Genomic DNA, 24,123 nt, shown 5'->3' on the forward strand with positions numbered 1-24,123 from the left:
ACCTTCAGATTTTTCATCCTTTCATTTTCCCTTTTCTCCTTCCTTCCTTCTTTCTTTTTTATATATTTTAAAATCCTGTCTTTCTACCTTTTCTCACTGTTTTGGTTATAAAAGAATATCACAAAGACAAATGAGAAACTTGGAAACCACTTGCAACATACATTTGAAAGATTAGTAACCTTAATATACAAAGAGTTCTTATAAATCAATAAGAAAAAGATGAAATAAAAATGTACAAGGGTTAAGATCAGCAATTTTGTATAAGAAATTTAGATAAATAACTGGAAAAATGTTAAACTATATTAGTAATAAGATAAATGAATGTTGTTACACATTAATCACCTTTTTTTCATGTATAAAAGTGCTAACATCAAAAGAGTATGATGTAACCCACTGAGAAGGGTAGGAAAAAAATAAACTCTCATATACCACTCATGGGAATGTAAACTCAGGTTGCTTAATGCTAGGCTCGGGCATTTATATTTCTGTCCCTGTGAATGGTAATCCCTGTAAGTTGGATATAGTACATGACACTCAACTGTAGTGCTGCAAACACAGTGAACAATTTGACAATTCCTAGCAGAAGTGTCTTGGTTTTGCACATATTTTGAAAAAGTGATCCCACTTTTAGAAAAGTATTTTAAAAAAAGAGAATGATGCCAATATTTAACTACAAAGATGATTTTTTAAAATTATTATTTATAAGCAAATAGAGAAATAATTTACAGAAATAATTCCTAAGTTCTATAGTATGGTTTTGAGTAAACTTTGGGTCTATTAAAATTAAGTTATGGAAGAAGTCATAATGACGTGAAAAATATGTTTATGTTAAATGATATACAGTAAGTTATAAGACTAATTTCTCGCTATTTGCATTTTCCGTTTCTAAAGATCAGAAGGATAAGCAACAATTTGTAATTCATCTCCAGATTACAGGACAGAAAATAGTTTGTATTTTTTTCTTTTTGCTTATCTGTTTTTCACTATAAACCTGTCTTACTTTGGTGATAAGAAGTTTTACATATTTTTCAAAGATGATCACAAAAGTTGAACTACTTACTTTTAAAATTGTAACAAGAAATAAACATGGATATTTAAAAATGTATGATGCTTGGTGTACATATCTAGTGGATTTTCATTTATATTACTATTCCTTATATTTGGAATTGGTACATTAGTATGTTTGCACATGACAAAACTGAAGGAGAAAAAGGTTAAACAACATGTACAAAGCCATACAGTGTTATGGTGGCTGTGACAAGATTAGAGACCATTTCTTACAATAACTAATCTAGCAGTTCCTCCCCTTTACCATAGATGCTTTTGTCTCTGTTGACCTCATTGTTAGACAATTGCTACCTTTCTCAGAAATTCACCACCCCTCTCTTTAAGCTTCTATCTTCCAATCATTATTCTGACATGGCAAGAGGAAAAAAGACCTTCACAGCTCATGACACCATGTGCTTCATTATTATTCTTGGAAAACTGATGACCAGAGAGGAGAAGAGAAGAGGAAGGAAAGAGGACACGTGGATATACCATATGATTGGAGGAACTCTAGCTTTTCAGGAGCTCTAGTCCTACTAATGCAAATGGATAATATGTGGCTTTTTTAGCAGACAAGTAGCTTCAAACAATTGTCCATGTTTTCAGGATTGCTAAGGGAAGAAGCATTACACAGTGGAAAGGATTTGAGCTCAGACATACCCAACTATGTGACTTTGGCCAATTTACTGACTTTTCTTTAGCCTTTGTTCACTACTATCTCAATAAAAGGAGACGATGAATCCATGGCATGGGTGTTGTTGAAAGGACAATCTCTTAAGTCATAAACTGAGTCAATCCTTCTTAAATATGGAATCTATCCTATTTCACATTCAAGGACTTACTCTTAGGCCCAATCACATAATACATTGGCAAGAGTGTCAAAATTTCTCAGTCAGGGCTTCACAAATTGGACATAAGCATCGTACTTTACTTCACAATTTTTCCAATTTGAACTGCCATTCTCCCTCTATGTTGCTTACCCAACACCAGACGTGAACTTCTCTACCCTTGTTCATTCCTTAAAGATCACTGGAAGTGCCACATTCTTCACGAAAACTGTCCCAATCAATCTGGTCCTCATACACATTTGCATCTGAATTCCTGGGTGCTATGACCATATCAGTGTTATACTTGATTATTTGCTAATATTGTTTTCCAACTGTTCTACATGACATGTGCCCTTCAGGACTATTACAAGAATAATATCTTCAATGTAGCAGCCTTGGGAACACAGTAGGCTTATAATAAATATGTGGCAACTGATTGATAGAAAGAGAATGAATGATAATGGATGAGATAAACTTATAAAATCAGTGTAAAGGGAGGATGCAGAATACATAATGTGAGTACTTTCTCTTGTTTGCTTTTAAAGATCTAAGATTTTTAAAAGTGAAATTCAGGAAAAATTTTAAATACTGCCTGGGTAAAATTTTAAAGTATTGTGCCCATTTATCGGAGAAGTAATTTTTAATTTTTGAGAATTTTAAATGTTAATTTTTTATTTTTATTTATTTATTTTTGAGATGGAGTCTTGTTCTGTCACCCAGACTGGAGTGCAATGGTGTGATCTTGACTCACTGCAACCTCCACCTCTCAGGTTCAAGCAATTCTCCTGCCTCAGCATCCCAAGTAGCTGGGACTACAGGCGCCCGCCACCACACCTGGCCAATTTTTGTATTTTTAGTAGAGACTGGGTTTCACCATATTGCCAGGCTGGTCTCAAACTCCTGACCTTATGATCCGCCTACCTCGGCATCCCAAAGTGCTGGGATTACAGGCGTGAGCCACTGTGCCCGGCCAAGTTTTGAAAATTTTGATAAATACGTAAAAAGCAGTGCTATACCCTTGTCTAGCTGTGTTAACAATACTTAGAGTTTCTAGGAAAGACTGACTTTTTACCTGAAACTATGGTTAAATATTCTCTCTGTCTTAATCTGTTTTGTGCTGCTACAGACTACCCCAGACTAGGTAATATATAATGAACAGAAATGTATTGGTTCACACTTTTGGAGACCGAGGAGCCAAATATCAAAGTGCTGGCATCTGGTGAAGGTCTTTCTGCTACATCATCACATGGTGGAAGACATCACAAAGTGGAAGGCAAAGGGCAAGAGGCTGAACTCACCCTTTTATAATGACACCAGTCCCTCCCATGAGGCTAGAGCTACCATGGCCTATCACTCTTGAAGGTCTTACCTCTTAAAACTGTTACAATGGCAATTAAATTTCAACATGAGTTTTGGAGGAGATACACATTCCAACCATAGCAGTTTCAGTCTAGTCTCATGGTACGTTTTTATTTACATTAATAAACACCTGCGATATATTTAGAATTTTTCCAGATTCTGAAAGGGCAATGGAATATTAGGAATAGTATCTGTTCTCCACAAACTTATTTTTTCATTGATGAGACCAAGATAAAAAGGTCAGACAATAATAATAATATAAAACCCAACTAAAGTTGCATTGCAGGAGTGTGTATAATTTAGACAGAAATAAATGGCAGAAATTCATGATTGGGAAAATAAATGAAAGACATATTCATATCAATAACATTTATTACATGTTTGGAAGACTATAAGCAGGTCAAAATAAGTGAAATGTGGTTGAGAAGTTTCTTGATTTGTTTTGTTTAAAAATTATAGGCATGCCTTTAAGATATTAAAAATTATTATCAAAATATGAGTTTGGAATTTTCTTTATCATGATTATGCAAAGCTAGACTTTCCCAGTGCTATCTATATCTAAGAAGGTAAAATGCATGTAACCTAAATGTGTTTACATACTCAAGTGAAGTGAATTAATAACATGTCTGCCAATAGTTGAGAAATAAAATGTATGCACTTTAGCTAGACATTGAAATATGTTAAATATTCAAGAAGTTCCCAAGATATAATTCTCAAACTTGACTTAGGGGTTTACTTTACCATCCATATGCTTTTATGTTATATACAACACAAAAAGAAAATCTGTATTTAAGACCAAAAAACATCTCCAGTAAAGTTTATAATTTATAAACTTATAATTCCTAGGGATTCAGTTTACCTAGTTCTAACTATAAAACACTTGTTATTCATGTTATATGTCTACTATTTTGCAAGCTCATTTTTAAGGCATTCAAACTTCTTGCAGTTTTATAAGGTTTATTATTTTATGTGGTACCAGATAGATGCTCCAAATATTAATAGGTCAAATAGCTCATTTTTGTTTTGTTCTGTTTTGTTTTGTTTTGTTTTGAGACGGAGTCTCCCTCTGTTGCCCAGGCTGGAGTGCAGTGGCATGATCTTGGCTCACTGCAAGCTCCACCTCCCACATTCACATCATTCTCCTGCCTCAGCCTCCCAAGTAGCTGGGACTACAGGCGCCCGCCACCACACTCGGCTAATTTTTTGTATCTTTAGTTGAGACGGGTTTCACCATGTTAGCCAGGCTGCTCTGGATCTCCTGACCTCGTGATCTGCCCGCCTCAGCCTCCCAAAGTGCTGGGATTACAGGCGTGAGCCACTGTGCCTGGCCCCAAATAGCTCATTATTTTACTATTTGTATCAAGAACATTGGGAATATTTTAGCCTTTTATCTATTAATTTTTTAAACATAGTTTTAAAATTATTTTCATAGACATAAATGGAATTTTTCATCTTAAATACAATCTTCCTCTTCTAAACAGGTGTTAGGTTTGGGATGAGCACATGCATATCCTGGAATTGATTTTCCTATCTTATTAGCTTTCCCGGCATTGCTATATATATATGTTAATCACATTTAAGTAAAGTTGACATGGGTATTGTGTATATGTTATATACATTTCAAAGCTGGAAACAAAATTGACAAATGTAATTGTTTTTATGGTTAAAAAAACTAAAGAGATTAGAGCTGGGCATGGTGGTTTACACCTATAATCCCAAAGACTTGGGAAACTGAGGCAGGAGAATTACTTGAGCCCAGGAGTTCAAGACAAGCCTGGGCAACATGGTGAGACCATGTTTCTAAAGAACAAATAAACAAATAAAATTAGCTGGGCATGTGGGGGTGTGCCTGTAGTCTCAGCCACCCAGGAAGTTGAAACAGGAAGATTCCTTGAGTCCCAGGAGTTCGAGGCTGCAGTGAGCTATGATCAGTACCATTGTGCTACTGCACTCCAGTCTAGATGACAGAGTATGACCCTGACTCTGAAAAACAAATTTTAAAAAGATTAGTTGGTAGGTTTTTCAGTCATAGGTGATTTCACTGTGACCAGTTACTATGCAGATAATGATAAGGGATTGAAGGTATCTAAAGTTCAAACATATTTTGTGAGCTCACAAGGAAAGTTTATCAACCAATGGTCACCAAACTAATGATAAAAAAATGAAAAGTATTAGCCAAAGAAGCAATGAACCTTGCTTAAGGTATATAAAGAAAATAATAAGTGAATTTGTTCCTCACTGCTCTGTATACTAGCCTTTAGTTCTACACTTCTATTAGACATATAAAACCTATGTAATGATCATATTTTCTGAGGTTATTTCTATAGATTCATGAGCAGTAATAGATAAATGATACCAGGAGTGGGGTGGTGCCAGGAGGACCTGGAGAGTAGGGGCTAGGTGGCAGGTGTATGTGGCTAACGAAGGTCAAAATATAGTGGGTACAGAGTGAATGGAGAGGGTACAAAACCAGAAGTCTGGACTAGGAGGGTCATAAATCCAGGAAGCCAGAGGCCAGGCTGAGGGTACATGTTCCAAATCCAGCTTGATAGTTACTTATGGGTAAAGCATTAGCAGTCAAAACACTGTAAAATAACCCCAATCCAAAGGCAAAGACTGCCCCGATGGCCTGAGTGGTAAGAGACAGTACTAGTAGACGGAGCCTCTCAACCTCTGCACTATCGCCATTTGATGCTGAATAATTATCTGTTGGAGAGTTGTGGAGGGTGTTATACTGTGCATTGTGGAATGCTTAGCAGCATCCCTGGCCTCTAATCACTAAAGGACAGTAACCTCTCCCCTCCTTCAGTTGTGAAAAACAAAAATGCCTCAGAATGTCCCCAGGAAGGCCAAATTGCTCCTAGTTGAGAATCAGTGCAGAAAACAAAGGTCAGTTTTCCCTAAAGGGAGGAGGGGAAGAGGGTTTACCATGATACGTCTCAAGCTTAAACAAGATTCTTTAATATCATTATAAACCGTATGTTCTTTATTGTTATTATGAGGAAAGTTAACATCTTTCAGTTCTCTAGTAGGACTAAGACTCTAGTTAAAAAAAATGACTTACACATTCTAGATCGGGAATTGTCTTTTCTTTTCTTTTTTTAATTTTTTACATCTAGTGAAAACTGCACACAATAAATTCTACACACTGAAAAAATACAAGCCTTTTTATGTAAAGAACAAAGAGATTTCTGAGTTGAATCACACAAATATTATTTGCTGTAGGCCTTGTAATGGTGCACTGTAAGTATAAATTATTTGCAACCAAAGTGTATGATAATTCCATAAAGCGGCCACACTCTACTTTCAAATAATACTTCTGGAAGGAAAAAGTCAAATGTGCTTTACCCCACAGCCAGATATAAAACTGTTGAAAAAAATTTGTTGCTGGTTTCTTTCCCTGGAGTTTCTTAATGTATTTCTACAATGGGCAATATTATGCGCTGGACTGTGCCCTGTGAATTTTTATGTTGAAGGCCTAACCCTCATATCTTAGAATATGACTGTATTTGGAGATAGGACCTTTAAGAGCTAATTAAATTAAAATAAGGTAATTAGAGTAGGTCCTAATCCCATTTGACTGGCATCCTTATACAAAGAGAAAGATACAGCACAAATGACTCAGAGGGAAGGTCACTTGAAAGTACAGTGAGAAGACAGCCATCTACAAGCCAAGGAGCGAGGCCTCAGAAGAAATTAATCTTGCCTCCACTTGGCCTTGAACTTCTAGCCTTCAGAATAATCAGAAAATGTATTTCTGTAGTTTAGGTCACCCGCTCCATGGTACTTTGTTTTTGGAGACCTGGCAAACTAATATAAGCAATTTTCCATCTTCTCCTGTAGATGTGCTATAAAGGCCTTTGGGCTTCTCCTTCCCCGCTTAACTGCTCATCGGCAGGTAACAGCACCACGGTACTTCTATGATGTGAATAGAATTCAATTTCGAGATGAATGATAAAAGTACTAATTTAACTCACATTAGAAAAGTTTCCATGAAGGTATTTATAGGTACTAGAAGAAAGAGAAGTGTGGCCCCTCTGAAAAATGATGGGCAGCCGATGAAATGGGACTTTCCCAATACTCCAAATACAGCCTGGAAGTTGATCTCAGCCTTCTCTAAAGATGCTCTGAGAAAACGAACCTATTATCACTTTGGCAATGACAGATGCCATTCTCAATTTTAAAATACAGCTCTGTTGCTTCCTAGCTGAATCCTCGTTTTTCATGCCTAAAACATAGGGTATCATAAATTTGTTCAATATGGTTGCTGCCTTGGCATCCATTTTTTTTTTCTTTTTTTCCTTTTGGTTTTAAAATCTCTACAATATTTATTTACCTATTTATTTATTTACTTCTTTATTTATATTTTTTATAGATGGGGTCTTGCTTTGTCACCCAGGCTGGAGTTCAGCAGTGCAGTCATAGCCAACTGTGCCTCAAACCCCTGAGCTCAAGTGATTCTCCCACCTCAGCCTCCTGAGTAGCTGGGACTACAGGCATGCACCACCAATCCCAGCTAATTTGTATTTTTATTTTTTTGTAGAGACAAGTTCTTACTATGTCGCCCAGGCTAGCCTCAAATTCCTGGATTCAAGCAATCCTCCTTCTACAGGTATGAGTCACTGTGCGCCTGGCCAGCATCCATGCTTAGGCCTAACAGAAGTTGTTTGAAAGCCAGTTGTATCCTGTCACCTTTGGCCTACTAAAACTTCCCTCCCTGTGTGATTGTTTGTGATATGTTCCACTTGTTCCTCGTCCAGCTGACCCCAAACCCAATACACTCCACAACTGCTGATCATGGTAAAAATCTAATAGTGTCAGAATCATCAAAGTAAGTTCCTGCTTCCTGAGTGTTTTCTTTAAACTAGCCAATCCACAATCCCCATGGGAAAGCCTAAGGGGTGGTACATACGGACCTAATAAAGACAGTCCCCAGGTGCTCGCTCTCTCTTGCTCCCCCCTTGCTGGCTGGGCTCCCTGCCACCTCCAGGCTTCCTGTTGGTCTCCTGTGGGCATCCCTCACCTGTCTACCTGTGAGTAATAAATGCCTTCTGTTTTGGGCATTTTAGTTCTACTTCCTCACTGTGTCTCCCCTGACACACATATCCTAACTTTTCCCCCAACCCTTTTCAAAGCTCTCCTGGAGAGTGGCTATCCTGGCTTATGGCCATTCTCAAGAGAGAGAAACCATAAGACCAAATTAGAAAAAACCCTAACAATGGAACCACAGCACAGGGTTAATACAGTGCCTCCTTTCTTAGAGTGATCATGAAGATTAATGATTTACCCATGTAAAGAAAGGAACGCTGTGGCCGTCTAATCGAAAGCAATTAAAAAATGTTTGCATTATTAGTAACCATTATTATTGTTATTATTTAATATATTAATTATGATTATTATTAACCATTATTATATTTAAAGATCATATAGTTATGAATTAAACACAAGTTCAAATTAATGACAGGTGAAGTATATTATCTACATTAGTAGTCACATTCCATTATACATCACCCTTATTTCATGTTGCATATTTAGAATTTTCAAATACCTAATGCTTCAACATTGCAGAAATACTCCACAATTTTTGAGGATTTTTACATTTAGTTTAAAATGTACTTACTATTGTAAATATGGACTGACAATAATTTCCTGAGCACTGTGTGTTTCAAAGCATTGATGTGAGATTGAGGATGATTTCATTATTTCACTTGCTCATGCACTGCAATGCATTTTAAAATTTATTTAAAGTAGCAGTTTTTCAAACAATAATTTGTTTGTATAATTATTAATATATTACACTCCTAAAACTGTCTCATTTTCTTTTAAATTTGCAGTGTGCTTTTTGACTCTGCATCATTGGAAATACCTGCTGATAGACACATTTGTTTCAATATCAATAGATCATAATTATGCAATTATTTTTTATCTTATGTTAGTATGGCTTCCTGCAGACATTTTTTAGAAGACATGAGAACGAATATGATGTCATTATTTCCGAATATCTCAAGGAGTCTAAAATTTATAAAATCTTATCAATTATGATGTAATACTGACAAGACATGAGAATATTTGCTTCATACATCATAGGAAGTCACATTTAAAAATATAATTAACATTTACTTTTAATAATACTTAAAAACACAGGCACCAATCAGCTCAATATTGTTATAAAGCAAAACAAAAGGAAAAATGGAACAAGGACATTGAAACAAAAAGTCATCAGATTACAGCAAGAAAAATTTATTTAATTCAACTCGTCTCAACAACTACTTATCAAATAGCTGTTAAGTGCGTCCACTCTGAAGAACACTGAGATGCTTGAAAAAAATGAAGAAAGGGGAAAGAAGGAGAAGGGGGAGGAGGAGGAAGAGAAAGAAGAGGAGGAGAAAAAGATTATAACTACAGTCCAGTTCTTTATCACATGGGAATCTGAGGAATTTACATTATGTTTCAGTTTGAGAAATACTTTAGTAAAAGCCTTAAATTAAATGCACTTAGCAGATTCACCTTTCAATTATAAAATTAGGGAGAAGAACTTCAAATTACTTAGAAGAACTTAGTCCACTTAGGGCATTAGCAGAGAGCTGACCATCTCTATTGGTTTTTTGGTTTTCTACAGCTGTTCTGGATAGAACGCATCCTACTCTGATCTACAGGCAAGGCATCCTGTTTACTGTTTGGCTCTGATAGATGGCTTAAGAGGATGAATGTGCATCAGCACTCTTTATTCACTCCTTTCCACCTGCCAGAGTCACCTGTGATATGACAAACTACTTCAGATGGAGATGGAAACCTCAAAAGAAAGCTCACTGAAAGGCAAGTACCAACAATGCTCACTGTAGCTTGAAATTTCCTGGAAGCAATTCTTGCCATGGCTAAGGAAAGCACTTTGGACACTGTGACTTTAATGGCACCATAAAAATAACAAGGCATTAAACAAGCCTCAGCCTTAATGGGCTAGAAGAGGAAGAGTGGAGGAAAATAGTCAAATTACCCAAATCCAACTAATGGCACATTCAATCGATGTAAATACATTACTCAAGGTTCTCTAATAACCCCGAGGTTTATCCTATTTTCTAAAAAGAAGTGTGAATGACTGCTATTCTCAGACTGCCCTAGAAGTGCTGCTATAGGCATTGAAATTTGGAGTGAGAAACTGGGGAAGGAATAGGGATGGAATGCAGGAACAGTTTGAATTCTGACTATGAATATAAATGGGCTTACAATTTCCAACAATGGTATTTAACAGGGTCGATGCAGGCATGGGGCCCGGCAAACTTACAAGTTGGAGAAGGAATCACAGATCATGTAATTTAGGGCCAGGGGAAGCATCTTTAGAAATCATTTATTAATAATTAGCCCCTCAGTTTTGATGTGAAGCACCGAGACCCAAGAGATGAACTGATTTCCCCAAGACAACACAGTAACCTCTGGGGGTAAGAGTTCCACAGCCTAGATTTTCTGTCACCTTGTTCAGTTCTTAAAAACTATGATACAAGTTGGCAGGGGTGACGGTATGTAACAGTCCTGAAGATGAAAAACAATAGGAATAGAAGTGATGGCTCACTTCTTCAATCCTCAATTTGAAAGGAAACAAGAAGTAGCTTTACTCACCTACAGAGAAAAATTCACTCATTTTCTTTTTGTAGATTTTGAAGTCAACTTCTAAGAAGACACAGAAAATGATCCGATCCACCTAGAGGCAAAAGATAAACACTCAAAGTGAAAACAAAAAATGGCAACTGTCCTCGCAGAACGTCGTCTTAGAACAAAAACAAATGGAAAGGCCTCATACAGATTTTTGGTTCTATACTGCTATCTACATCATAGCATTGAGTGAAGTTCAAGGATGTGTATAAGGATGTGACTGTGTGTGTGTGTGTGTGTGTGTGTGTGTGTGTGTGTACTCTGTATATAAATAAACCTATGGGCTCTTTGGTGGAAAGATGCTATATAAATCAAATAAGAAATAATAAATGACAATAAGCCACTTTGCAGCAAGCTATAAATAAGATCTGAGATTCCGACAGGATACCTAGACTTTATGTCCTATAAAACAGCCACACGAGAGGTATACAGCAGAATGACAATAAAGTATGTCAGTAAACAAAGAGCTCTTTGTCCTACTCTTCCTAGACAAATATATTTATCAAACCTGTTAGTATTTGAACAAGGCCTAAAAAGCTTCCATGTAGCTTAATTGGCATGAAGCCACTTGCTTTTAGTTTAACACACTTGGAAATGCAACAGAAACAAAAAGTAACTAGTTGACAGTGACACAAGGTCAACATAACATTTAATTGTGTAGCTATTATTGAATAAGTAAATGCCACCTCAAAAGTAAAATGTATGCATAGTCCCTTTTTTGTTTTGAGAGAACTTCTGTGTGTAAAGAGTTTCTTGGAAACATTCAGAGAGCAATATAGTAAACGGAGAAGAGACATGGAATATACATAATAGCTCACATATATCTGATTAAATCAGTGACTTAATTTTATGTCCTAGAAATAAATACCCCTGTAGTTATTTTGTTTTAACAACATAAAAAAAAATTGAAAATCACTCACTGGCAAGTTGCATAGAACATCAAATGAGGTGTTTCTCATGGCAGTAGGAAATGGAAGTGGGTGTGTACGTGGCAGGACAAGAGAGAACCCCAATGGAAGTCACCCACCTAACCTCCCTGCTCTCCTAGCCTACGTGATACAGATCTCACTAGTAAGACAGTTCCCAGTAGAAAAGGAGATCGTAATTATTCTCACTTCTGTATCTGCGATTGTTGACTTTTTTCCCCCAGGCTTTACATGATCAGAATATTTCTAAAGTCAACCAATCGATCAAAAATCAAAACAAGAAAATTTGACTTAATGCAGATCCGAGAAGACCAGGCTGAACGGTGTCATTCCTACACATTTCCCCCATACTTTAAATCATTTAATATAAATTATGAAATTTGTTTAACACTCATGTTTCTTGCGTGAGTGTGTATAAATATATGTGTGTGTATGAGTGTGTGTGTATGAGTGTGTGTGTTTGTGTGTGTGGGTAAATGACAATGTTATTCTCTGCTAAGTGTACTTTTGTTTGTTTGTTTGTTTGAGATGGAGTCTTGCTCTGTCACCCAGGTTGGAGTGCAGTGGCGCGATCTCAGCTCACTGCCACTTCCGCCTCCCAGGTTCAGGTGATTCTCTTGCCTCAGTCTCCCGAGTAGCTGGGACTACAGGTGCGTGCCACCACACTCAGCTAATTTTTTGTATTTTTAGTAGAGACAGAGTTTCACCGTGTTAGCCAGGATGGTCTCAATCTCCTGACCTCGTGATCTGCCTGCTTCGGCCATGCAGACCATATACAGATATTTCAAATATTAGAGGGAACTATAATCTGCCTTTTAGCATATTAGGCTCTGTTACCATGGAAATGATTTAGGTCCAAAACTCAGCAGCCTAATTTATTTTCCCAGAAAAAAAAAAGGTAGGGGGGACGGTGACAATGAAACACTTTTAGTTTAAATTAATTGTGTGGCCCAATTCTCTGCCCTTACCCTTAGGCATAGCACGGAAAATGTCTTGGAAGCAAGGTGAATCCAAGAATTAGCCTTATTCACTAAGTACTTATTATGTATGTATATGTGTATGTATTTATATAAGTGTGCACAAACATATTCTCTGGGGTTATTGTTGAACAAGAGCTCATTTAGTTGACAAGCTCTGTGTTTATGAACACACCATGCATACTATCAGTGCTTGTGGCACACTGTGTCTTCCAAGATGGCATGCAATGCGCTTTCCATCCCACAGTTCTTCTCACAATGTAATAATGATACTCCCTTCATTGGGAAATGGGATCCACAGTTATTCCTTGAGCAACACAGCTTTGAGCTGCACAGGTCTACTTATAGGTGGATTTTTTTCAGTAAAAGTTAAGCAGAGCATGCCTGCCTCTTCTGCTTCCTCTTCCGCTTCCTCCACCTCTACCACCCCTGAGAAAATATACCTACCCCCCTTCCTCCTCCTCCTCAGCCCACTCAATGTGAAGACAATAAAGATGAAGACCTTTATGATGATCCACTTCCATCTCATGAACAGTAAATATATTTTCTCTTCCTTATGGTTTTCTTAGTAACATTTTCTTTCTCTAGCTTACTTTATTGTAAGAATACAGCATATAATACATGTAACATACAAAATATGTGTTAATCAATCTTCTATGTTATCTGTAAGGCTTCTAGTCAATAGTAGGCTATTAGCAGTTAAGTACTGGGGAGTCAAAAGTTATACATGGATTTTTGACTGCATTGGGGATAGTCACCACTTACCCTCACATTGTTCAAGGGTCAACTGTTCTACCTCTTGAATCTGAGAGGCCTATGACTATGGTAGAAATGATGCTATATAACTTTGCAATCCATGTGATAAAAGGTGATACAGTTTGTGCCTGGTCTTCTTGGGAGGCTTGCTCTTGTACCCAACAACCATGCCATGAGGAAGCAGAGACACTATATGGATCCAACTATCCTCACTGAAAGTAGGTAGACTTTAGATTATTTCAACTCCAGGCCTTTGAGCCATCCCAGCTAAAGTCACATCAGCAGAGATAGGTCATTCCTGCTAAACGCTGATTTCAAATTCATGAGCTAACCATCAAAATACATAACTAGAAATCTGATATTCTTTTAGCTTCTCCCTGTAACTGCTTTTCCAGAATCTCTTGTTTTTCCAGCTATGTAGTACTTGACTCCTACTGAAAAGCCCAGACTGAATACATAAAAAAGGAGTCACAGTGGGATGAGGAGAAAGTCTAATTGTTACATGGCTGAGAGACTGGAAATCTGACTTGCGCAAAGGAAAAAGGGCCCAGATGCCCCATACTAGCCCCAGATAAATTTCATGAGAACCTACAAGAATGCCTTGCTATTGAGGTCCAGGAGCATGATTTCATTTTTTTTCTCTTTTTTTTTTTTTTTTGAGATGGAGTCTCTCTATGTCACCCAGGCTGAAGTGCAGTGGCACGATCTCGGCTCATTGCAAGCTCTGCCTCCTGGGTTCACGCCATTCTCCTGCTTCAGCCTCCTGAGTAGCTGGGACTACAGGTACCCACCACCACACTCGGCTAATGTTTTTGATTTTTAGTAGAGACGGGTTTCACTGTGTTAGCCAGGATGGTCTTGATCTCCTGACCTCGTGATCCTCCCACCTTGGCCTCCCAAAGTGCTGGGATTACAGGCGTGAGCCACTGAGCCTGGCCTCATGGTTTCATTTTTTAAAATGTTAGGCAGTAAAATAATTGTGTGAAATAGTGGTTCTTGAGAGATTGTGTTCGTTCATTTATTCATCAGATATTAAGTGATCACTTCCAATTTGTTGCGCCTAGCCTATATGCCATTCACTTATAGAAAACATGAGTCCGGAAATCGAGTGATTTTTTTTCCCCAAGGCCGAAGCAATCAATTAAGGCAAAAACTCAGGTGTCTTCGCTTTTAGGATTTATTTTTAAATTTTTAAATACATTAGAGATGGAGTCTTGCTATGTTGCCAGGATGGACTCAAATTTCTAGGCTTAAGCAAACCTCCTGAGTGGCTTGGACTATAGGAAGATAGTGTATGAATCTCACATCCAGAGTTTGTTTGTTTGTTTCTTCTGTGATATCACCTAGAGAGACACACACAGAATTGAGTTTCTAGGCCTGTCACTAGCTCTGTTACATCAGACAAGCCATTATCTCTCCTCACCCTGGTTTTTACATCTTTCTAAAGAAAAGATGGAATTATCTCATCTCTATAGTTTTTTGTTGTTGTTGTTGTTGTTTTTGCTTTCTATGCGTCTGTTACAGTCTATGTCAAAAGTTAGTTAAGCTTAAGTTATATTTCTCTGAATGGTTCTGGATTAGGGCTGGCCACAGAGAAATGTCCTTGAGATTCACAGGGCGGAAGTGCAGTCAGAGACTTTATGTGAGGAAGGTGGTGCAGGGCTTGGGCAGGTCACGCACGCCGTTGCTTATCACATGGGTGTGGAGTAGCAGCTGGCCCCACAGCTTCTCCAGTTCTTGATGGTTCTTCTGCCACACGTTCTTGGAGCCGGGCTGGGCACACATGAAGTTCTGCAGCGAGAGCACTGGCTCCTTCGGCAGGACATCGCAGCTTTGAGGTTCCAATCAGTGAGAGACAGATACACTGGCCTGTGCATCTCTGTGGATTCCAGTTTTCCCTTGTGACTTTCATTTGTCTTTGTTCTCTCCTGCTTTGCATGCAGCTTTCCTATTGACAACTTCCTCTTTATCATCTGCCCTGCTGGCATACTTCTGGCCCTGTTCGGATGGAGAGGCAAGGGACTTGCATAGACATCTTCACTAGCTCCATTCCATGGGCCCCGGTTAGAAGCTTTTCTATTCAGTCAATCATCCCCTTGTGGAATGTTGCTTTCCCAGTTTCTCCCACAACTGTACAAGGTCTAATCCTGGCAATAAATCCATTACCCCATATCATTCAAGGATTCTGCTTCTCTGACTTAACTCCAACTGACGTAATCTTCAATATCATTTCAGTGAATATTATGTAGAGAAGAGCAATGAAGTACAAAGAATAACAATGTTCCTTGTTAGAAGTGTGCAACCTGTCAAGGCTTCTCAAATTCCAATTACTTCTTTTTCAATGGACTTTTGTTGGTCCTGGCCCATCTTCTTGGTTAACTTCCTAAAGTTTCCATCCCCTCTTGTAATTAAAGCAACTTTGTATATTTAAAATAACTTACTCTTTTTTTTTTTTTTTTTTTTTTGAGATGGAGTCTCACTCTGTCGCCTAAGCTGGATTGCAGTGGCACAATCTCAGCTCACTGCAACCTCCACTTCCCGGGTGCAAGTCATTCTCCTGCCTCAGCCTCCTGAGTAGCTAGGGTTACAGGCACACACCACCACACCTGGCTAATTTTTGTATTTTTAGTAGAGACGGGGTTTCACTATGTTGATCAGGCTGGTCTCGAACTCCTGACCTCGTGATCCGCCCGCCTCGGCCTCCCAAAGTGCTGGGATTACAGGCGTGAGCCACCATGCCCGGCCAATAACTTACTCTTTTATGAACACGTTGTCAATAAACTCAGATGATTCCCTAGTCTAAAATGTAATCGAAAATAATACAAAAAACAATATTAATATTTTTTAGAACAACTTGACAGTTCACTTTGTGTCTTAAACTGGAACCTCATGAAGAATCAGGTGGAACTCATCTTTGCATCACCAGTGCACAGTATAGGATCTGACACATAATAGGAGCTCTGTAAATATCCACAGAGTATATGTTAGACAAACAGATTTGACTAAAATGTAGGTATGTGGCAGATAGTTGTAAGGGTTACTTAGTTCTAGAACCAAAAAAAAAAATAAGATATTTCGGAGGACTTTCCTTTAAGTTTGCCAGAAGAGCTGAGAACAGAAATACAGAGAAACCTGGATGGTTTTGCAAAGCACTATCCAAAAAAGAAAAAGAAAAGCACTATATAAAGGGCATGAGGCATTATTGTCACCCACTGTCATCTTATCCAATGATACTATGTTGACTACAATGGCTCTTCAGCCCAGTTTTCATATAGAGAGCTTAATAGTTTCACGGTAGCAACAATGATGCCCTCTAAACGAGGATGTATTAGAAACTAACAGCTTTTTAAAATGAAAAGACAGTATCAAGTGTTGGCAAAGATATAGACAGACAGGAACTTTCATAGACTGCTTTTGAGAATAAAAACTGGAAACCTCTTTGGAAAAGTATTTGGCAGCACATACTACATTAGCTGAATATGTACATGTCTTATAACCTAGCAATTTCACTCCTACATAGATACCTAGTAGAACCTACAAATATATTCACCAAAAGACACACACCAGAATGTTCATAGCAGCACTATTTGCAATATCTCCAAATTGGAAGCTACTTAAATGTCCATAAGTGATAGAATGGATAAATAAATTATGATCTACTCATCTAATGGAATATGAAAAACCAATGAGAACAAAAAATGTATAACTATACAAAATAATATAAGCAAATCTCACAAGCATAATGTTGTATAAGAGAACCCAGAAAAAAAAAGAGGACACACTGGATGATTCCATTTTTATCAAGTCCAAAAACCTTATAGAAATAGGCAAAATCATCGATGGAGTTAGAAGTTAATGTAACAATTACCCTGGGGTGGAGGGTTGGTGCAAAGAGACCTAGGGAAATGCCTGGGATCCTGGTTTTTTGATCTGGATGCTGGCCCCCTGGATGTGTTCAGTTAGTGAAAATTCATCAAGCTATGCACTCAGGAACTGTGTTCTTTTCTCTATGTTATACTTCAATAAGAAATTTTTTAAAGGTTGAAAGTCCTATGTTACAGCTGTCTTGGTCAACAATCAAAAATCTATTTTTGTTGACTTCAGGGTCGAAAAAAGTCCTTTACAAGCTGACCTCCTAAAGGTAATCTCTCTATGTATTTTCACTGAAGCCAACTGTAGCTCACCCATCGAGGCATAAAGGAGTAAAGATGTATATCTTTCACCAAGATATCTATTAATCCACAGTTGGGGGTTTCCTACCCCATAAATGTGATGACATATGTTCCATTAATCTTTTCCAGCATCATATCCACTGCCCCTGAAGAGGGTGACACAGCGAAGCAGGTTTGGAGTATCTGCAGCCAACCTCCATTTTTCGCAGCTACCAGTCATAGGGCAGCTGACACAGCCAAGATTATCCTGTGTTCAGTGATATGGGGAGAATGAATGGATTCTGATGAATGTAATTTGCTTCCCCAACAACCACCATTTAGAGATCTGGTGTGATGCAAGTGCTGCTTTAACTGAGGACTGATGGAGGGCTATCCTGGGTAAATATAGCCTGAGGGACAGCTGGGCTGAAGTCCCAGCCTTCATAAAAGAGAAATCAACAATCTCACCAGTGCAGAGTTGGATATGGGATGATTTCATAAATTAGTGGCTGCTGCTAATAAGTGAATTAAATGTCAAGGCTTAAGTATCAAATTTGTAGAAAGACAGGTTTTGAGAGGGGGGAGGACCAGGATAAGTGAAGTTTCCTCAGTACTCAGAGTAACTCAAGGATACACAGAGCAGCAAAGGGAAGCGGTCACTACGGATTAATTAAGAACAGGAAGTTGGGGTGTCTGGGTCCTAGTCCCTCCTCTCTCACCAAGTGAAGCAAAAGAGAACAATCTGCTCTTTTCCCAGCATGTCAGTTTTCTGCTGCTACATGACAAATTGCCACAGATTTAATGGCTTAAAAAAACAACACTTTATTATCTCACAGTTTCACAGTTGGCTGAAAGTCCAGGTCCAACCTAATTGGGTCCTCTGCTTTGAGTCTCAAAAGCTGCAGTCAAAGGCTTGGAATCTTCTTCCAAGCGCATTTGAGCTTTTGACAGAATTTGATCCCTTGCAGTTGCAGGACTGAGGTCGCCATTTTCTTGCTAGGTGTTGACCACGGATGGCTTTTATCTTCTAGAGGCCACCTGCATTTCCTTGCCATATGATCCCCAAAGCAGTTCAGGACATGAGCGCTCTCTTTCTTCCAGGCCAGCAAGAGTGTGCCTCTATCACTTTCTCCACCTCCCACCTCTACGTTCCTTCTAAGAGCCCACCTAATTAGGTCAAGTCCTCCTGTTTGTAACTAGCCAGACTGATTCAATACCTTTATTCCCTCTGTGGAAATCTCTTTTCCTAATCAACAGAGTGACTATCCCATCATATTTGAAAGCTCTACACACCCTGAAGGGGAGAAAACTGAACAAGGTGTGCACACCTAGGGGCGGTCATATTGGCATCTTGGAGGCTGTTTTGAACTTCAGCCTCCCACACCCAGATCCCTCCATGTAACCAGCTGCCTGTGTCCCTACTTGACTTTACCATTTACCAGTGACCTTGAACAAGTTACTTAAGTTTTGTAAGTCTCAGTCTGCTCCTCTCTAAAATGGAGACATTGACCTGTGGGGGTTAGTGCCTTAAAACACACCTACTAATTAGCTCACAGTTCTGTAAGTCTAAAGTCTGACATTGCATGACTGGGTTCTGTCTATTCAGGGTGTTACAGGCTAAAATCAAGGTGTCAGCTGAATTGAGCCCTTGTCTGGAAGCTCAGGAGAGAAATCCACTTCTAAGCTCCTTTTTGTTGGTGGTAGAATTCAGTTCCTTGCTGTTGCAGGATGGGGGTCTTCATTTCCTTTCTGGTTGACAGCTGGAGGTCACTCTCAGCTCCTAGAGGCCTCCTGAATTCCTTGCCATGTTTCTGCCTCCATCCTCAAGCCAGCAAAGGCATGTCAACTCCTTCTCAATGTTGACTCTCTGACTTCCTCCGTATTTGCTCCAAATTTAAAGAACTCATGTGATGAAGTTAGGCCCACCTGGATAATCTCCCTATTTTAAGATTTGAGACCTTAGTTAGGTCTTCAAAATCCCTTAGCAGTATTATGGTTTGGAAAATTGGGAGGTCTGTGTACACCATGAGTTCGGAATCTAGGAGATCATCTTAGAATCCTGCCTGCCACCGTTGATTATAATGACCACATAGAAATTCTACATAAAGTCCTCAGCAAAGGGCCTGACATAGAGTAAATGCTCCATAAACATCAGTTGCTTGCTTGCATAGTTATTATTCATAAGGTACCGAAAACACCTACCCTGGTGCTGGCATGAAGATAAAATCAGTGTTCACTTGGTCAGTCCTTTATTTCCACCCTGACCTTGTAAGCCAGGTTAAGACGAGGTGCAGCCAGATGAGAATATCGGGGACACTTTTTCTGTCTCTTATAGTGAAAATCATTTTATTATTACTACTATTATTATTATTTTAGAGACAGAATCTCATGCTGTCCTTCTGGCTGGAGTGCAGTGGTGCAAACACAGCTCACTGCAGCCTAGAACTCCTGAGCTCAAGGAGTCCTACCTCCTCAACCTCCTGAGTAGCTGGGTCTACAGGTGTGTGCCACACCATGCCTGGCTAATTTTTAAAAATTATTTGTAGAGACAGAGTCTTGCTATGTTGCCCAGGCTGGTTATGAGAAATTCTATCTTAAAAGAAACATTCCTGAAAATAGCCCATAGTATATACAAGCAGCTCTGTTTTTGTCTGGTCATATCAGCCAATGAAACAAAGGGGAAACAGGTAAGCTGATAGTGGAGATGGTGTAACAGAAAAAAGATTTCGCAAGACCTCATAGGAGTCCCTATTCTGAGATTTTAATATCCTTGTCAAGTGTCACCGAATATCATTGTTTTGCTTCTTGAAGGTATTAGTATGGTCACACTTGTGCACACCACCACAGAACCTGCTACTTCAATCTCCAGATCACAGAATGGGAAAATTTTTCTCCCCACGTTCCCGGAGATGTTTGGGTGAGTTGGAAAACATTGATAATCCATAAACTCTCAAAGGGCATTTTTGCATTTTAAAATTGCTTCTACATGCATAAAAAGGATCCTTTATTTTGGGGGGCTTTTTTGCAAAGCCCGTACATCTGTCATTACTCTGTGGCAGTACAATTCAGAGGCTTCCTGGTTTGTTTTGATAAATTGCTCTTTTGGACTTTTCTTCAACTCAATAAGAAAAATGGCCATGCATCTGAGGAGCCAAGAGTTATTTTGGCTTGAGCTGGAGGCTCATTCACACAAGTTAATTTCTGAGCCTGCCTCATATTGATCAAAATGGACACTTTCACAAATGACACATCTGTCGTGGTCCTTGAAGCTGCTCCATATGCTTAGCGTGGAACAGACGCATGCACACACACACAGGCTTAGGGCCTGCCGTTCTAAATTCTAGCACAGCAAGCATGACCTGTTCTGCCCTTGTATCCAAAGAGATGATCCTGGGAGAGACTGAGGGGAAATGCCAGTCAACGATAGAAAACGGGCTTTCTTTTCACGATTAAAGAGGAAGCTGCAGTGTGCTCCTGGTGGCTGCCCCTCCCTTCAGGACAATGCACATCATCCTTCCCTTGCTGGAGGTGCTGGTGACTGACAGCTCCAAGGAGTGGCTCTCAGAGGACTGTGCTCTGCTGAAGCAGGCACCTCACCCACACTGCTTCTCTCTTCCTAAAGTCAGCCTGCAGCCAATGACTGACTCATGCCGCAGCCTGAAGGCCCAGCTCCCTTCCCTCAAATTGATGCAGCTCTGAAGGCATTTGTTCTGGGCAGAAGTGTGTCTCCCCAAATTCAGTCATTAAAGTCCTAACCCCCAGTACCTCAGAGTGTGACTGTATTTGAAGACAGAGTTTTGAAAGAAGTAATGCAGTAAAATGAGGTCACGGGGATAGGCCCTAATCCCATGTAATAGATATTCTCATCAGAAGAGGAGGTTTGGACAGACATGCACAGAGGGAAGACCATGTAAAGACACAGGGGGAAGACGGCCATCTGCCAGCCAAGGAGAGAAACCTCAGAAGAAATGTACCCTGCTGACACCTTCATATTTGCCTTCTAGCCTCCAGAGCTATGAGAAAATAAATTTCTGTTATTGAAGCTACCCAGTCTGTGGTACTTTACGATGGCAGCCTGAGTAGACTAAGACCTTTTCATATATCCTCCAGTTGGCTACAGTGATTGCAAGGTGGATAAATGCCCGCTCCTGAGCCCCTGTTGGGATCAACCAAAGCCTTGGCTGTGACCGGATCACAGTTCAACTTCTCCCAACCCTGCTTCTCATATGCTTCCTCTCTACCCAGGTACGAATCAGGAACACGATCCAATAAACTTCCTACTTATAATTCCCTTCTCAGTCTACTTCCTTGGAAACTTGACCTATGACAACAACCCCCTGATTTTGACCATCTGAATTATTTTCTTCCTATGCCCACTTTCTCCATCATTTCCATGTTCCGAGTGGCAGCAGCCAATCACACATGAAGCTGGCCACCTGAGCTCTGTCCAGCAGTGACTGCTACCCGCTCCTTGCTTACTAGTAATTTCAGGAGTGATCATATTTGGCATTTGGCTGACCAGTGGTAAGAAGTCAGGACTTATTTTGTAAAAGAGCGTTCAAAGTCAATATACGCTATACATGTAACCCTAACAAAGTAACAGCAGATTTGTTGAGATTGGGGCCCCATCTGACACTCACCATTGGGAAACACGTCTCTCAAAGTTCTCTGTGGACTCTGTTCTAAGGACAGGAAACTGGCTCTGAGGGCAACTGTGCAGTGACTGCCATTAGCAGTGAGGGTAAATCTCACACGGCCAGAGTCACCCAGAGCCAAGACACACCTCTGCAAATGTCTATCTTGCCTAATGCTAGGTAGATCCTTCTGGAGAAGACTTATAGATAGACTTCTATGTGAGAAATGGATTACTTGCTGGTTTGTTAGCAAATCCATAAAAGATAAGCAGGCCCTCACAGTCTGGAGGTGTGACAGCACTGAGGTGCCCTGCTCAGGTCCCCATGGGTCTAAGTAGTAAGTGTGAGCCAGATAATGGCCAAGCACCTGCACTTCTTCGCCTGAGGGCTTTCATAGTGCTGGCAGGCTCTGAGCAAACATCTAGTGAGCTGGAGTTTGGAAAATTAATGCCTGTCACCCTGGCAGCCTCAACCAAAGACTGACAAGAGTTGATGTTTAAATCCCCCTGTTCGATCACCCCTGGGGGAGAGATCCCAGAGTTCTCCAGAGGGATAAATGCCTGGTTGCCCAGGGTGGTGCTCTTGGGGGCATGCTGTGTGTCAGCTCTCCTCACCTCTGCATGGTCCACAGATAATCTACCTGCACTCTAATGCTTGTCTTAGGTTCTGCTTTTGGGAGAATCCAAATCAACAAGTGAGGAGACAATTAGTCAGATATCCACTTCATCTCTCAACATTCAGCCTATCAAGTGTTAATTCAATATAATTCATCTTCTTACTCTGATAAGGTACAGGCTCCTGCCTATACTTTGTCATCACTCCCGTGTTGCCCTCGGTACCCTTATACGAAGAAGACAATGCCAGGAATAGGTCTCCTGACTCAAACCTCTCCCTCACCATCTAGTCTGTGACATGAAATTACCCTTCCAACCATGGAGCCATTGTTTATCCAGCACACATGCAGCGCTCATGTCTCCTCCAACCCAGCTGCAAACCCCTATTGTCTATTTCATCCTCCTGCTTCTCAGAAAGCTCTGCTTCCTCTTTCTTTTATTTGATTAAGAACATCTGCAGAGGTGGTTCAGAGACAAAAGTTAATAATTACTTTCTTTGTTGCAGTAATTAAAAATTTCAAGGAAGAATTGTCATTCATTGCTGCTTATGAGGTTGCCCAGAGAGGATAGTGCTTTATAAAGCCAACACATCATGACTTTCAAAAGATGCCGTCACTGGGAGGAACAAAAATCTCCACTCAAAATGACAATGCTATGCCAAGTCACAAGGTGGCTCTGCAACCTGGTCACGATGCTTGAAGGAACGGGGCCCACTGCATAACCGTGCAATCCTACTGTGCCTTATCATTTTCTCAACATTTCCATTAGCATCTGACGTGCACCGCAGATGTCATTTACAGTTCAAAGGAAGCTCATTAACATATCTTCCAAAAGAGCATTTTTGTGAGGACAAAAGCTGTTTTTCTCAAGCTGATGTCCCTCCCACTCCTGCAAGAAAGAATCCTTTTGTTCAAAAGGCAAACCTCAAGAGAACAATCTCCCTTGAGTAATTTTCCATAGGTTCATGTCCTCTACAATGTGAAACAGAAAACCAAAAGCATTCTGGTGGCAGCAGTGCTGTGTGTGTGAGCATGTGTGTGCGTGTGTGCATATAAAAGAAAAGAAAGAAAATGGTGAGTTACATCTGTGCCTCTCCTATTAGCCACCCCATCCTGTTCCAAACCTTTGATTGTCACTTTATATCTTTATGAACTTGTAGCTATTTCATATCATCTCCCTCTTTAA

The 24,123-nt window shown here is 39.6% G+C and overlaps 1 protein-coding gene across 3 annotated transcripts in view; it reads right to left on the minus strand.

Moving 5' to 3' along the window:
* MACROD2 (mono-ADP ribosylhydrolase 2) overlaps window positions 1–24,123 on the minus strand; it is a 2,100,238-nt gene that overhangs the window by 172,578 nt on the left and 1,903,537 nt on the right. For all 3 annotated transcript variants that reach the window (XM_021921837.2, XM_003905088.5, XM_009216566.4), the window contains exon 9: window positions 10,848–10,929. In XM_021921837.2, the coding sequence (XP_021777529.2) occupies window positions 10,848–10,929 (82 nt within the window). The remainder of the gene's footprint in view (window positions 1–10,847; window positions 10,930–24,123) is intronic.

Source organism: Papio anubis, chromosome 16 (genome assembly GCF_008728515.1).
Source record: "Papio anubis isolate 15944 chromosome 16, Panubis1.0, whole genome shotgun sequence".
Taxonomy (NCBI): domain Eukaryota; kingdom Metazoa; phylum Chordata; class Mammalia; order Primates; family Cercopithecidae; genus Papio; species Papio anubis.